Raw genomic sequence first — 16,759 nt, 5'->3', positions numbered from 1 at the left:
AGGAAAAACTTAGAGATATTGGGGTAGGAAATAAAATTGGTTCAGGATGAGAAGAAGGTTTGGGTTGATGCAGATGAACATAAAGTTTTCCAAGCAGTGTAAACATTAGCCAGAAGGGCACATAATGTCATATCAGTGACTTATCAGACCTTTGCAAGTAGGGAGAAGAAAGTCGTTATTCCTTTTTATAAGATTATTATGAGACCATATATGGAGTATTCTATTCAGGTTTGAATCTTAATAAAAAAAAAAAAAAAGGAAGAATTTAATGTCTGCAGAGGACTCAGAGAGGGGTGAGCAGATTGTTATGAGGTGCTAACCATTCTCTATGAGGAACAGTCTATAAGATGTCAACTTCAATGCTTGGCAACAAAACACTTTAAGGATGACCCCATTGAGAAGTACAAGGCTGTAAAAGGAATGGATAAAATGATTGAAGGAGATATGTTTTTGCTGGTAGGCAAAATAAGAACCAGGGAGTACAAATAAAATCTTAGGCAGTAACAGAATACTCGATCTCATGAAGATTTACCTTTGTGCAGTGGCTTGTGATTTGCAGGAACAGGCAGCTGTCAGCTTCCACAGTGATTGAGATTTTGCCAAAGTTTAATGTGTTAGTTAGTTATTTGGTTTTTAGGAGCATTAGCAACTAAAGCCATATTGCTCCAGGATATGCGGTGGTCATTCCCTGACCTTTCCACATCTTCCACGTTTGGTGTGACGAACCCCGGTTTAATCAAGAAGCGTGTGCTACGTCCTGCTGCTCCTTCCCACCTGGCTACAGAGGCGCCTAGTTTAATGTGTAATTTGATGGGCCACTTTCTGGTAAATGTGAGGGTTTTCTTTTATCTTTTTCCCTTCCACTTCCCCAGATTATTATAGCTCTTTCCTTATATCATTTAGTCGTACTAATACTCTGTAGTTCTCTGGAAATGCACCAACACAGAAGGAAAGCAATATATGGGTTGGAACAGAGCCTTGTAAAGAGGAAATAATAGTAGCGGTTGCAAATAATGCAATGAAGCAAGCCAAAAAAAAAAAAAAACACATTACTTTCATCTGCTCTGATTATTTGTCTAGTTTTTCCTTAAATTTATTCATTCTACCCACTTTCACAACACTAACACTGGATGGAAGTTTGTTCCAACAATCAGATACCTGTTGGCTGAAAGCAAATTTCTGCATGTCTGTCCTTCCTCAGTTTAAATTTATGCCTTCTTTTGTGTTGTATGAGCAAGAGTAAGGATACCATCAATGTTTAACCTACTCAATCCATTCAGATGCTGCAATTTGCAGAACTGGTCTTTCTTGATAAGAGTACTCTTTTGTTCCCCTCACTAATCTTGTTGCTCTTCTCTGCACCAATTCCAACAGATCCACATCCTTTCTAAAATGGGCTTTCAAACCTGTATGCTCAAGATGTGCCTAACCTTTGCCTTACAGAATGGAATAATCTCCTCCTTATCCCTGCAGACAGAATTCTTGTATATCATTGACAAAACCCCATGAGCTGTCCTGGCAGCGTATCTGCACTGCCTAGGAAACTTCATAATTGCCGCAAGGTGTTGTTTGTTCTCCACTACAATTTTAATGGTGCAACACAGTTGATATGTTATTCTGGGATTACCTCCTTACGGGTAGCAGTAATCCCAGGATATGCAGTAATTCTAGTATAGCATATGCAGTATCTTGCATTTATCAATGTTAAACTTCAACTGCCACTTCTCAGCGTGTCTGCCTAATTTTTCTAGATATTTTCGCAGCAGCATATCCTGATTACTGTCATTAGTCATTCTTCCAATCATTGTATCATCTGCAAACTTAGATGTTAAGCATGATATGCCTTCATCAGTAACATATTGATACTGATGTTACATCATAAATTGTATTGTAAATATCATATGAATTGTATGTATAAATATTGCATAAATCATAAATAGTTAGTATTGTGGTATATTAAATTGTCTTACTTTAAATATTAGCCATCAGCTATTCTTTTATTCTTAACTACTATAGATTGCTTTGAACTACTGCTATGTGGAACTATAAGCAATGTGATTTATAGTACTCTGAATATTTAGAAGCCATATTATTATTAGGCATGTAGAGAATTTTTTTTTTTTTCTACGAATGCAATACATATGATGCTTGCTTGCTTTGGTTTCTTTTATTTTAGTAATCTGTCTTATGTTGATTTTTTTTTATTCTTTCATGCTTTGAAGCAGACACTACAGAAGAGGGTAATTGTCATCTAACTGTTTTGTATGTACAGTGTTTTGTGCATGTTTTTTATTTTTAAAATTCATATATTGCCTGAAAATTAACTATAAAAGCATTTTATAATAATGCATGCTTTTTTTTCTTTATGCTTTGATGCATGCTTTTTTCTTTATACTTTGATGCATGCTAAACTGCTCTTTTCTTTGAATGTTGCTTAAAATGATATATAACTTGTATTTGCATAATTTATTTCTTGCTTCACCCTGAATTCTCTTTCTTTCTCTTCTTTTTTTAGTTATAACATGCTTTGCTTCACTGCCTTGTTATTAAAAGACGAGGGGGGAGACGTTTCTGTTTAGAATACACTTATTAAAAACATTTGTACTGCTGCCCTGCTATTTTGATATGGAGAAATGGTAATGTCTGCATATCAAAAATATGCATTCAGAATGACTTAGAATTGCATGCATGCTAGTTTATGTACTGGCTGAAATAATTCACAGTAGATACTTTCTGGAGCATTAGAGGATAGTTAAGAAATAAGTTTACCAATGAACCATGTTGCTGAGACTTCAATTTTATTTTAAAAAAATAATGATATAGAAATCACTGTATCCATGTCAGTATAATTTAAGAATTGTAAACTGTTACTTAAACTGTTACAGAAAAAGCATAAACATTGTTTATGCATGAAAACAGGCATTAGCAGCCAGTGGGCTGCAACCCACAGGTCCTTTTTGTAATCTTGCAGGTATCTGACCATTAAGCTAAAATACCGTCCATCTACAAATTTTGATAAACCAAAAAAATAGAGAAATAACAAGAAAGGAATTGGTAATATCACTGATAGCATTTGACATACCAGACTGCTGATTGATTGAAATGAAGGGTGAAGAGTTTGCTTGTCTTGACTGTTCATTGAGGTGAAATGAAAAAAGAATTTAATTTTAATGTAATGGAAAGTAACAACATGCTGTAATCTGGCATAGAAGAGTCCAGAGAAATCCAGAAATGTTTTTCTAGTAAAATACAGAGCTTTCCGTGCCCCTTTAAGAAGTCATTTGGTCATAGTTCAGTACTTTGCTTTATAGAATTCTTGATGTTGCTTATTTCTCTACTGGAATGATGTTATTTTGATTACAATAGTAATAGTACCAGTAATAGTATTCACCACGTAGTTCAAGGAAGCCACATGCTTTTGCTGCACTGGCAAAAAAACTTCCTACAGTCTAGTCTAAACCTCTTCCCCTGTAATTTGAATTTATGGTCCCTAGTACTGTTATTCTTGGTGAGAATTCCATTTTCATTCATTTTACTAATCTCTCTCAGAGCCTTATAAACCTCAGGCAGGTAATCTCTGATGTGACTGGTCACCAGGCTCTGTAGCCCACATAATTGGAGTCCTTCCTAATACAGTCATCCATCTGCTGATCTCGCCATTCAAGTTGCCTATCTTTGGACCCTTTCAAGAAGCTCAATTGTCATTTTTCCAGATGAGGTCTCTGTACTTGAATACAGTATTCCAAATGTGGTCTTACAATTGCCTTATGCGGTGGGATTTTGACCTGCCTAGCTCTACAGTATAATGTTCGATAAATCTTTGATAGGACACCATTGACTTTCCAGGCTGCCTGTTTACACTGTTCAGAAAACTTCGTATCAGGCCGTATTGTAACTCCATGATCATTTCCTCCTCCACTCTTTTTAATTCAACCCCACCAAGTGTATAATTTATTTGTGGGTTGCTATTCCCCAAGTGCAAGACCTTGGATTTAGCAGCATTAAAACATAGCACTTCTCTGGCCATCTTTGAAGTCTGTTCAAGTCATCCTGAAGGAGTGCTTCTTGGCACTGATCATTAAAACTCTGCCAATCTTTATGCCATCTGCAAATTTTGACATCACGCCATCTCTCTCTTCATTGATGTCATTTATGAAGAGGAAAAACAACAGTGGTCCTAGAACCGATCCTTGAGGGACCACACTCCTTATGTTACACCAATCTGAAGAATATCCATTAATCACAACCCTCTGCCTTATGGCCAGCAGCGGCCCCACAATCCATCTTAGAATCGTACCAGTAATCCCAACTTCTTCAAGCTTATACGGTAAGCTCTTATGAGCGACTGAGTCAAATGCCTTTGCTAAAATCCAAAACTAGGTCAAAATTGTTCCCTACATCCAGCTCATGAGTAATTATGTCAAAATAATGTACTAAGTTAGTTAAACATGATTTTCCCTTAACAAAACCATTTAGACAGATATGGAATTCCCTTCACAATTCCATATCTGTCTAAATGTCCCTGGATTGCACTCCTAATCATTGCCTTTAAGATTTTTCCTACCATTGAAGTCAGATTAACCAGTCTGTAATTACCAACTATACTCTTAGAACCACTTTTGCGTGTTCTTGATACATTGGCACTTCTCCAATCCAAAGCAATCTCCCCTGAGTCCAAAGATTTCCTCATAGTTAACCTCAATGGTTTGATACACTTCCTCATGCTTTCCCTCAAAACTACATGGTATATGCCATCAATTCTGGGAGCCTTACTTGCCTTTATGCCCGAAAGTTTTTATAATAAATAGTCATCTGTAATTTCGAAATCACTAATTTCATATGGTTCAGCCTCTTCTCAACACGAAGGATCTTTTGTTAGTAAAGACTGATGCAAAGAACCTATTCAGTTCATCCGCAATATCATCTGGGTTATCTAAGACTTTCCCACACCCAACTGCACAAAGGTCCCATCTGATTAGCTTTCTTCTTCATTGTATTCACATACACGAAAAATTCCTTGTTCCCCATTCTGTGCTCTCTTAGCCAATGCTTTCTCATATGTTGCCTCCCTAACCTTATTTGTGGTAATATTACAGATGAACTTGTACCTGTTATAGGCTTCAGCACTTTCATCACTCTGCAATTGTCTCATGTTATCTTTTTCTATTCTATTTGACCAGCCAGGCCTGCAGTCATCTGTTTTGACATCCTCACCCCGCAATATTTTCTTAAAGGTATGTATGTATGGCTTCTGTGATTTTTGTTTTAAAAGTATTCCATTATTCAAATGTATTCACCATTTCTTGGCAATCCGCCCAATTCTCAGATGCCATATGGTGCCGTAAACTATCAAAGTCCCCTTTTCTGAAGTAGTAGTAGTAGTGGTGGCATGTGATGCAAGAAAGCAAGTGTATGAGCTTATGCAGCATCAGCCAAAAAAAAAAAAACAAAAAAATCACACCATTTCCTCCAAATGCCTGTCCAGTTCCTCCTTAAATTTATTCAACCTATCAACTTCCACAACGACAGATGGAAGTTTGTTCCAGCAATTAACCACCCGCTGGCTAAAGGCAAATTTCTGCACATCTATTCTACATCTGTCCTTTCTTAATTTGAATTTATGCCCCCTTAGGTTCGTAATCTGAACAAGTGGAAGGATCCCATCAGAATTCAGCGTGCTGAATCCATTCAAGGCCTTATACACCTCAATCAGATCATCGTGCAGGTGCCTAGTCTCCAGCCACTGCAATTTGCAGAACTTAAGCCTCTCTTGATAAGAGGATCCCTTCATTCCCCTCAACAATCTTGTTGCCCTTCTCTGTACACGCTCAAGTAAATCTACATCCTTCCTAAAATGAGGCCTCCAGACCTGTATGCAGTACTCAAGGCGTGGCTTGACCATTGCCTTATACAGAGGGATAATCACCTCCTTTTCCCTGCTAGCAAAATTCCTATATATCATTGACAAAACCCCATGACCTGCCCTGGCAGCCTGTCTGCATTGCTCAGAAAACTTCATATCTGCCTGCGCAATTACTTCCAGATCTTTTTCATTTTCTACCACCTTAAGTGTAGTACCACACAGTTGGTACGTTTCTCTGGGGTTACTTCTACCCATATGCAGTACTTTGCATATGGGTAGTTAAAACCCTTGCCTTTACCTTTAACTACTGCAACACCTTTCTTCATCTTCCAACTGACTATTGCATGATTACTTCCTGACAGGAGGTTCCTGTACTTTAAACCCTGTGATGTCATCTGATTCATTAGTAATAATTAATTCAAGAATATTTTCTCACCCTTAGTACTTCCTAACATGCTGGTACAAACAATAATCATCTAATTTATTTTTAAAAGTTTTTCCCCATGTTTAGTTTCCCTCCCACTTATTCCAATCAAACTGAGGCAGATTAAAGTCACCAACAATAAGACATTCATGATTGCTTGCCCATTAGCATTAGTAGAGGCATTTGATGCAAGAAAGCAAGCTTATGCAGCATCAGCCAAAAAAATTAAAGTAAAATAAATAAATAAAAAATAACCACTTCCACTTCACCCCTCTGTTCGTTCGAAATACCTGTCCAGCCGAGCCTTAAACTTATTTAGGCTATCAACTTCCACGACAAGGGATGGAAGTCTGTTCCACCTACCAACCACCCGCTGGCTAAAGGCAAATTTCCGCACATCTATCCTACATCTGTCTTTCCTCACTTTGAATTTATGCCCTCTCAGCTGATTATTCTGAGCAAGAGGAAGAATCCTATCAGCATTGAGCATGCTCAAACCATTCAAGGCTTTGTACACCTCTATCAAATCACCTCGCTGGTGCCTAGTCTCCAGACACTGTAATTCGCAAAACTTAAGCCTTTCTTCATAAGAGCACCCCTTTGTTCCATTCACTAATCTTGTTGTCCTTCTCTGTACTCGTTCCAGCAGCTCTACATCCTTCTTGAAATTAGGCCTCCAGGCCTGTATACAGTACTCTAGGTGTGGCCTGACCATTGCCTTATACAAGGGAATAATCACCTCCTTATCCCTGCTAGAAAAATTCCTATATATCATTCACCATACACCATGAGCTACTCTTGCAGCCCGTCTGCACTGCTCAGAGAACTTCATATCTGCCTGCACAACCACCCCCAGGTCCCTTTCATTCTCTACCACTGTCAGTGTAGTACCACAGAGTTGATACATTGGTCTGGGGTTGCTGTTTCCTATGTGTAGTACTTTACATTTGTCAATGTTAAACTTCATTTGCCACCTCTCAGCCCATCTGCTCAACCTTTCCAGATCCTGTTGCAGCAGCATAGTGTCAGTAGTGTCCTTGACAACCCTGCCAACCTTTGTATCTTCTGCAAACTTGGATATTAAGCTTGATATACCATCATCAATATCATTTATAAATACAGAAAACAATAAAGGACCCAATACTGGTAGTCAAGTTTTAAAAGTTTTTCCCCATGTTTAGGGGTCTCAGGGGACTCCACTAATAACATTAGTCCACGATTGAGCAGTGTCCATTGATTACCACTCTCTGTCTTCTTCCATCTGTATGTAAAGACTCTCGTCATATTCTTCACAATCTTCTGATCTGTAGATTAAAGTCCCCTCTTCTGAAATTAAAACATGTGCCTTTAACTAATACAACATTTTTTTTTTTTCTATCTTCCAACTGACTATTGCATGATTACCACATAGATTCTATGCTTACAGACATGTAACTTCAGACTCAGCAAAAGCTCTTTTCATACTCAGGTTGCTTTTGATAAGAATCATGACCTCCTTCTACCTTTCCTAAATACATTATACATACCATAGTGGAACTTGTCATCACTGATTTGCAGGTGGCACTACATTTCTGTAGCCCTATTATAACAGCATTAGTGTTTGGGCAGAATTGCAGACACATATGCATTGATCTAATTAGCAGCATTTTTCTATAATTATCCAACAGGTGGTCGGGTCATGTACATTTAATATCGTTAATCCCCACATGAATAATAATTCTCTCTTTACCTCTGTTAAAACCTGACAATCCGTTGGTAACATCATCAATTGTTGCTCTTGGCAAACACACTCTGGTTCTAGTAGTAGTAGTGGCATGTGATGCAAGAAAGCAAGTGTATGAGCTTATGCAGCATCAGTGTCATGTCAGTACAAAAGAAAAAAAAAAAAAAAAAATCACACCATTCCCTCCAAATGCCTGTCCAGTTCCTCCTTAAATTTATTTAACCTGTCAACTTCCACAACGACAGATGGAAGTTTGTTCCAGCAATTAACCACCCGCTGGCTAAAGGCAAATTTCCGCACATCTATTCTACATCTGTCTTTTCTTAATTTGAATTTATGCCCCCTTAGGTTCGTAATCTGAAAAAGTGGAAGGATCCCATCAGAATTCAGCGTGCTCAACCCATTCTGGACCACTTATCTTTAGCATTAGCATATGATGCAAGAAAACAAGCTTATGCAGCATCAGCCAAAAATAAAAAAAAATAAAAAAACCACTTCCATTTCACCCCTCCGTTCATTCGAAATACCTGTCCAGCAATTAACCACCCGCTGGCTAAAGGAAAATTTCCGCACAACTATCCTACATCTGTCTTTCCTCAATCTGAATTTATGCCCTCTCAGGTGATTATTCTGAGCAAGAGGAAGAATCCCATCAGCATTGAGCATGCTCAAACCATTCAAGGCTTTATACACCTCTATCAGATCATCTTGCCGGTGCCTAGTCTCCAGACACTGTAATTTGCAAAACTTAAGCCTTTCTTCATAAGAGCAACCCTTTGTTCCATTCACTAATATTGTTGCCCTTCTCTGTACTCGTTCCAGCATCTCTACATCCTTCTTGAAATGAGGCCTCCAGACCTGTATACAGTACTCAAAGTGTAGCCTGACCATTGCCTTATGCAACGGAATAATCACCTCCTTATCCCTGCTAGAAAAATTCCTGTATATCATTGACAAGACACCATGAGCTACTCTTGCAGCCCGTCTGCACTGCTCAGAGAACTTCATATCTGCCTGCACAATTACCCCCAGGTCCTTTTCATTCTCTACCACTGCCAGTGTAGTACCACAGAGTTGATATGTTGCTCTGGGGTTGCTGTTTCCCATATATAGTACTTTACATTTGTCAATGTTAAACTTCATTTGCCACCTCTCAGCCCATCTGCTCAACCTTTCCAGATCCTGTTGCAGCAGCATAGTGTCAGTGGTGTCTTTAACAACCCTGCCAACCTTTGTATCGTCTGTAAACTTGGACATTCAGCTTGATATACCATCATCAATATCATATATAAATACAGAAAACAATAATGGATCCAACACTGAACCCTGAGAAACTCCACTAATAACATTAGTCCACGATGAGCAGTGTCCATTGATTACCACTCTCTGTCTTCTCCCCTCAACCACCCCTTTATCCATAGCAGCAATTTGCCTCCAATGCCACACTGCTCCAATTTGTGCAGCAGTCTTCCATGTGCAACAGTATCAAAAGCCTTTCTAAGATCCAAATGTATAATATCAAAGTTATTCCCTGCATCCAGTTCTTTTGTGACTGCATTATAGTATCCAATCAAATTGGTCAGGCAAGACTTTTCCTTAACAAAACCATGCTGTGTCCGAGCAACTGAAATCTTGTATAGATGATCCTGCAGTGCAGTGCCTCCATTAATTTTCCTGGAACAGAAATTAAACTCACAGGTCTGTAATTACTTGTGTCAGCCTTTGATCCTCCTTTGTGAACTGGGGTCACATTTGCACATCTCCTGTCCATCGGTAATTCCCCTGAGTCCAAGGAAGCTCTCATAATTATGGCTAAGGGTTTGCTTACTTCCTTTGCTGCCTCCTTTAATATAACTGGATAGATCCCATCCACCCCAGGTGCCGTTCTTGTGTTTATTTTCAACAATTTTTTCTCCACTCTACTCTCAGTTATCACAAGATTATCTGCCCGTGACCACCAAATATGGACAATGCTGAAAGTTCAGGGAATGACCACCGCATATTCCCGGAGCAATATGGCCTTAGTTGCTAATGCTCCTAAAAACCAAACAACAACAACAACAAGATTATCTAGCTTACTGCCAGAGTTGAATACACCTCTGGCATTCCCCTCGCTGAATAACTCATGTGTGAATGTCGATGCAAAATATTCATTTAGTTTGTTAACTACCTGAGCAGGATCATCAACAGTTGAACCATCGATATCAAGTGGACCAATCTGATTCATCCCCTTCCTTCTAGAGTTTACATAAGTAAAGAATTCTTTGCTGTTTTTCTTTGCATCCTTTGCCAAAGATATCTCGTAATCTGCCTTCGCCTGCCTAACCTCCTTTGTAACTTGGTTACAGACCAGCTTATATCTATCATAGGCTTCTGTGTCACATGTTAATTTATATGTATCCCATGCATTTTTCTTCTCTGCCATATGTCTCATTAGTTCATCTGACATCCATTTAGGCCTAAACTTTGAACATTATTTCTTAGTTGGTATGTAAAGCCTAGCTTACAAGATAAGTTTTTCTTGGAAGAAGTTATCTTGGAACTTATCTTCCCATTTTGAATTTGCTGTTGGTAACATCATCAGTTGGTCCCACTGTATAGAATTTAAATACTGTCTCAGAACACCGTAGTCGCCTTTACGAAAGGAAAAACCCTTCCCTTTACCCCTGATGGTAGTTACCTCTTTGAGTAAATCCCACTTGAGCACACTGTGATCACTGCCACCTAGTGGTTTCTCTATCTGCAGATTCTTAATGCATGAAGAATCACTACTGATAATCAGATCAAGAGTATTGCTCCCTCTAGTTGCCTCCCGAGCATGCTGATGCAGAAAACAATCATCCAATAAATCCACAAAAGCCTTGCTAGTGTGTGAGTGACCAACCGACAAATTCCAGTCAGTATCTGGAATTTGTGGGTTGCCTAATTAAAATCCCCCATTATAAGACTCTCTGATTTACTGGCCCACTCTATTTCCCTATACAGTTTCTTATTATACTCATCAGAGTCATTAGGCCTATAGCACACTCTTACTCTCAACTTTGATCTCTCAATGCTTATGTCACACCAAACTGACTCAACACTGCACTGTCCAGCGATGTTGACTGGCTTCACTTCCTTGGATTTTGTGTTTCTTAACTAATAGCATAACCCTTCCTCCCTTCCTATTCTGTCTATCCTTTCTGTACACATTGTACTCCCCAAATTCCAGGTCTGCATTCCTTATATCTGTGTGACACCACCTGTCTGATATCCCAACAATATCTGCCTTTGATGTTTTGAGCAATATCTCAAATTCATCAAATTTATTTACCAAACTCCTAGCATTTGTGTACATGCAAGTATGCATGCACCTGTTCCTATTCTTAGCTACCCTAACACAACCATGTGTTTACTTGTACCGCAATGACTCCCAGCAGTCTCTGAAACATCCTGCATCTTGTTTTCCAGGCTTCTGCTCATTCCAATAGAAGCAGTGCAAGAATCACTTTCACCTTTGCCAGTGGCTACTGTTAATCTATTAGTCCTTGTATCCCCCCCAAGCTAGCAGTTTTCCGACCCACCTAACACTGCTTCGATAGCATCAGCAAATATTCTTGCACCCTTTCTATTTAAGTGTATCCCATCCATGTAGAAGCAGTCTTCCTGTTAACAAGTACAGACCAGACTGAAAAAAATTTTACTTGTTGAGTGAGCCTTGCACAATCTTTCCAGGGCCGAATTGATCGAAAATTCTCTCATCATATACTCTCTCCTATCGTGTCTGAGCAGAATTGCAGACACTTTCAAATTCAACCCTAATTCATGGCTTTTTTTCAACAGTGACCTGTACTTGTTAAGTAATTCTGCTGGTCTCCTACTCTTAATATCATTAGTGCCAACGTGTACAACTATATCACCTTTTGTGCCCTTAAAAGATGATATCCACTCTACAGTGTCATCAACCTTTGCCCCTGGCAGGCGTATCCTGGTCCTGTTCCAACTATCCTTTTTCAAAGCATGTTCCCCTTTATTACAAAAAACATTACCTGTTTCCCTGACAGTAGTCTCCCAGTAATACTAGATCACCTTCAACCAGAGCACTTGACTATTCTTTTCTGCGACCTGAATCGGGGGTGCATCACTTGGCAGGTCAGGAGATACTTGAGTCCCTGACAAGCTCACAGTTACATTTGTTTCTAGGGAAAGCAATCATTTCTTCAGTGATTCAAATTCTTGTAGCACACAAAGTTGTAATTTGAGATTGGTACATTCTTTACATTGGTTGCAAAGAAAAGAATCATCAGTTGAGCTAGGTCTGTCTACCAGACGGCTTTAAAATACATGCCACAGGCTATACAAACAACAAAGTCACAACTAACACCGAAAATGGCTACAGGCATTTCCATGTGATTCCCAATGTTCCTGGACTTTGTGTTGTAAGGGATCTTGTAGCAACCATAATTTTAGTAAAATTTTAACTTTAGAAAGATTGCAAAATTTAAATTTACAATATATTACAGAATTTATCTTAACAAAATATTGCAGAAATTAAAATGTTGACGAAACTTAAATCACTAAAAAAGTTAAATTTAAGCTACTGAACAAAAGTTAAAAATTCCCCTCAAAATATGGATAATAAAGGCTATCTGAATATTAAGCTGTAACTTTCCAGACATTACAAATTTAAACTTACAATATACTGTGGAATTTAAATTCCATAATACATTAAAATGTTGTAATAGAGCAAGCTTGTATATTGATTGAATATGGATAATTTCATGTACATTTTAGTTTTAAATAACTTAAGTGTATGAGGATACTGTTCAATATCCAACAGTTTTAGCTCACAACTTGTGCAGAGTTGTGTGAGAGATTTTTTACTTGGTAATCCGTACTTAGTATTTATAGAATTAATTGTATATTTACAATTAGTTATAAAGACTACATTTCTTTCTCATGATATTTAAAAAAACTACCGGTGTTTTAATAAGTTTTCAAATGATAAATATAAGTATTTTTGGAAATTTTAATCCCCCCCCCCCCAATGATCATAACATGCTTAGCTCTTTGTGTTTTTTTTAAATGTATTATGGTAACTTAGCTCTTTGTATTTTTTTAATGTATTATGGTAAACTAGTGTCTTTGGGATTTTCGTTAACTTTCTGGTTGACAAACACTGAAATAAGAGAACGAAAGCTTTCATTCATTAAAAATTTGTTTATTCATTAAAAGCATGTATGTGTATTGAAATAGAACCTTTCACTAATTTATTGGGATATTATCTAGAATGAAATGTAAATGTTTTTGTTTAATATGAATGAAAATATTGAATTAAAAATTTATTAAAATCAAAATGTAAATGAAAATTGAATTTCATATTAGATCACAAATGAAAGCACGTTCTGCTGCCCAGAAGGCTATAAAAAGAGTTCTTGTTCTAGGAGCTGGGTATGTGTCTGGACCTCTGGTTGAATACTTAACCCGTGATCCCACAATCTATGTCACTGTGGGTAAGGATCGGCATATTTTGCATTTTTATTTAAATAATTTTTTCAAGAAATTATGTAAATAAACTCAACCCATGATTATGTCAATTATAATTTCCACTGTTTCTGACTTTGTTACTTGTTAATTATATGTATTAAAATCAATGTAACTATTTGATATATCCAAGCAAATATAGAATTATTTTGTCAATGGCATTCAATGAGTCCTCTAGTTCACATACAAAAACAACTATTTGGGTTAGTCATGCAGAAGATATTCTGTTGGCTGTTATTGGACTTCAATTATGTAGATCAGTGTTTTCCAGTATATTCATAATTTATTGCATGAAGCTCTGTATAAAATTAAAAAAAAAAAAAAAAAAGTCATAAAAACGGGTTTCAATGGTGTAGTGTACTTTATCTAGTAATACAAATTATTATATAATTTGTATTATCGACTGTATATAATACTGTATTCACTTCAAGTCAATGTATGTACTATCACAACACATCCATCGACATCAATATTTGATGTGGCTGTTGGAACAATATCTGCTATCACCCTTAGGACATGATTTGTAGATACATCATAGTTAACCCATAAAATTAAACTACGTATGTAGTTTAATTTTATGGGTTAACTATGATGTATCTACACCGATATTATATAGTTAATTTATGCCCATATGGAATTATGCCTTGTGCATTTTGTCTTTAAAATGTACATTTAAATACTAATGCATGATAATTAAGCTAAATAAGCAAGAATATAAAAAATTAAAATTAGGGTTAGTGTGTATTTAACTGTAACATTTATGGTTTGTGTTATTTTTCTCACACACTTACACACTCATTCATCCTTCTGGCTTTCATTTCATTTGTTTGACACTTGCTTTTTGCACTGCACCCTCTGGGCGCCTCAACTTACTGTTATTGTTCAGTTGTGGTGCAGGACGCCGCAAGTTTTTTGCAGGCCACGGGATAATGCAGTGATAGTGTTTGTGTTGTTAGTATATACAAAATAATGTAAGTTATTATTATTAGCTTTGTTTTCTTTTGGACAATTACATTTGCTCTTCTACTCATTCCCATTCACCATAACACTCATTCACTCTCTTTCCCTCATGCTGGCGGAGCAATATGGCCTTAGTTGCTAATGCTCCTAAAAATCAAATAACAACAACATCAATCCTCATGCTGGGTCACTCTTTCACTCGGTGCCCAGCCTATTCATTCTGTTTTACATTCTTCATTTTACATTGTATCCCCTTGCTACTTGCTTACTGATGTTTTTCAGCTAATCTGCTTCCCTGGCTGACCGTGCATCTCCCTCCCCTACATGGTTACTTATTTGGTGTGCCCCAGGGTAGTTCTTGGGGATACTCAGGTCAGTCCGGTTTTGTCATGTCAGGTTTCTCTCAGGGCACAGAATACTCCTATCCTCACAATTTTTAAGTCGTCTGGGCATGGTAGGAAACATGGGGGATTTTAACTATTGATTATTGTTTAATTGTGAGGGCTGAATTGCCATTCTTTGTATAGTTCTGCGCATTTCAAATACTTTCTGTGTGAAGGATATAAAGGCTTTATAATTTTCCTCTTCTATGATGAACAGATATTCTTCTCCCCTGGGAAGGGGGCCAATCTGTGCTATTAGCTGTGTTCTGGGGATGTCATGAATTATACATTCATATAGAATGTGTTCCCAGTCTTCATTCTTGCTACAAGTGCAGTTTGGGTCATCAGTCAGCCCTAAGGAGGTTAGTTTCAGCTTTAGAGAGCCATGACCTGGCAATATAAATGTTATAAAAAGTCCTTGGTCATACTACAGGTGGCTTTGGGCTAACCATTGCCACTTGTGGCAAAACCGCTTGGTAACTGGACTTCTGGTTTCCTGCTCCCACTTTGTTTGCCCTAGCTCATGGAGCTTTGTGGCTATTCTTTTTGAGGCGCCTCGGTAGCCAGGTGGGAAGGAGCAGCAGTGCGCAGCACACGCTTCTTGATTAGACCGGGGTTCGAGCCCGTCACCACCAAATACGGAGGATGCGGAAAGGTCAGGGAATGACCACCGCATATCCCGGAGCAATATGGCCTTAGTTGCTAATGCTCCTAAAAACCAAATAACAAACAAACAAGCTATTCTTTTTCTTTCAGTGTTGAAGATGTTGGCTGTATCAAGGGCTCTGCCCAGAAATTCTGTGGGTATGCCCTTTTTAAGTCTCTAATTTAAGCCTCTTTTGGCTACTTCCAAGCAAAGTTGGAGAGTTCCAGCCAGCAACTATAGCACAGGTGTGCTTACTGTGTGACATGCTTTGGTAATAGTGAGTAGTATTGTTCTTTGTATCGATTCTAATTTATTCCTGTTTTTTATTATGGCCATGCGGGTGAACCACGCACCGGCTCCATAGGTGATAACAAGTAAGAACATTGCACGGTATATGATTGCCAGGGCCTTTCTCCCGGGTCTTTCTTTTGAGCCCCCAGTCTGCTCAACTAATCCTGACAATTATACTTGCATAATTTCTCACTTTCTTTTTCAAATAGGTCAAATGGGGATAAAAAGTTAATTTTGAATCAAAGACCACTCCAAGATATTTTAGTTCTGCTACATTTTATAGTAATTGTGTTAATTTTGATTTATGGGCATCTTATGTCCAAATTGCCTTCTAGGAGTATTTGTTTGATTTTTTTTCAGGCAATATTTTGAGCATGTGCATTTGTGCCCACTCCTGCAAGAGGGCAGCATTTGATCTTTGCTCTACAACCACTTGTGTGTTACCTTTTACAATGAAAATCGTATCATCTGCAAAGGCCAGGCTTTCCATGGGGCCTAGATCCAAGGCCAGAAATTCGTCCAGAATAATGTTCCAGAAGAGCCAAGGATTGAACCCTGCAGGCAGCCTTTATTCACAGGGCATGTCAATTCCTGGAACCTTGTGCATACTGAGACACTTCTGTCTGTAAGATAACTGTTTAGAGCTATCTCTATCCCCACAAAACCTCTATACCTTATAGAGGTTTTGTGGGGCATTTACCTGGCGGAGTCTCCTAAGGACACTAGGCCACCAGAATGAGTCAAATAACCCAGCAAAGTCAATAGAGATTGCCAGTAGGTGGTGCATGGTACCCTCTGTAGAGTTGCCCTGCTTAAAACCATACTGATTGTTGCAATGTAGACCTGCTTCTGTGTTAGTAGTGAGCTAATCTGCTATATATTAGTCTTTTGTATATTTTCTGTAGTACAGGAAGTAGGGCTATTGGTCTATATGATTTGGGATCAG

The 16,759-nt window shown here is 38.1% G+C and overlaps 1 protein-coding gene across 1 annotated transcript in view; it reads left to right on the top strand.

Moving 5' to 3' along the window:
* LKRSDH (lysine ketoglutarate reductase/saccharopine dehydrogenase) overlaps window positions 1-16,759 on the top strand; it is a 204,629-nt gene that overhangs the window by 123,281 nt on the left and 64,589 nt on the right. The window contains exon 13 of the mRNA XM_090369066.1: window positions 13,375-13,502. Within this exon, the coding sequence (XP_090225192.1) occupies window positions 13,375-13,502 (128 nt within the window). The remainder of the gene's footprint in view (window positions 1-13,374; window positions 13,503-16,759) is intronic.

Source organism: Mastigoproctus giganteus, chromosome 2 (genome assembly GCF_048544385.1).
Source record: "Mastigoproctus giganteus isolate SK-2022 chromosome 2, ASM4854438v1, whole genome shotgun sequence".
NCBI classification, from domain to species: Eukaryota; Metazoa; Arthropoda; class Arachnida; order Uropygi; family Thelyphonidae; genus Mastigoproctus; species Mastigoproctus giganteus.
This window is presented reverse-complemented; position numbering and strand designations above follow the sequence as displayed.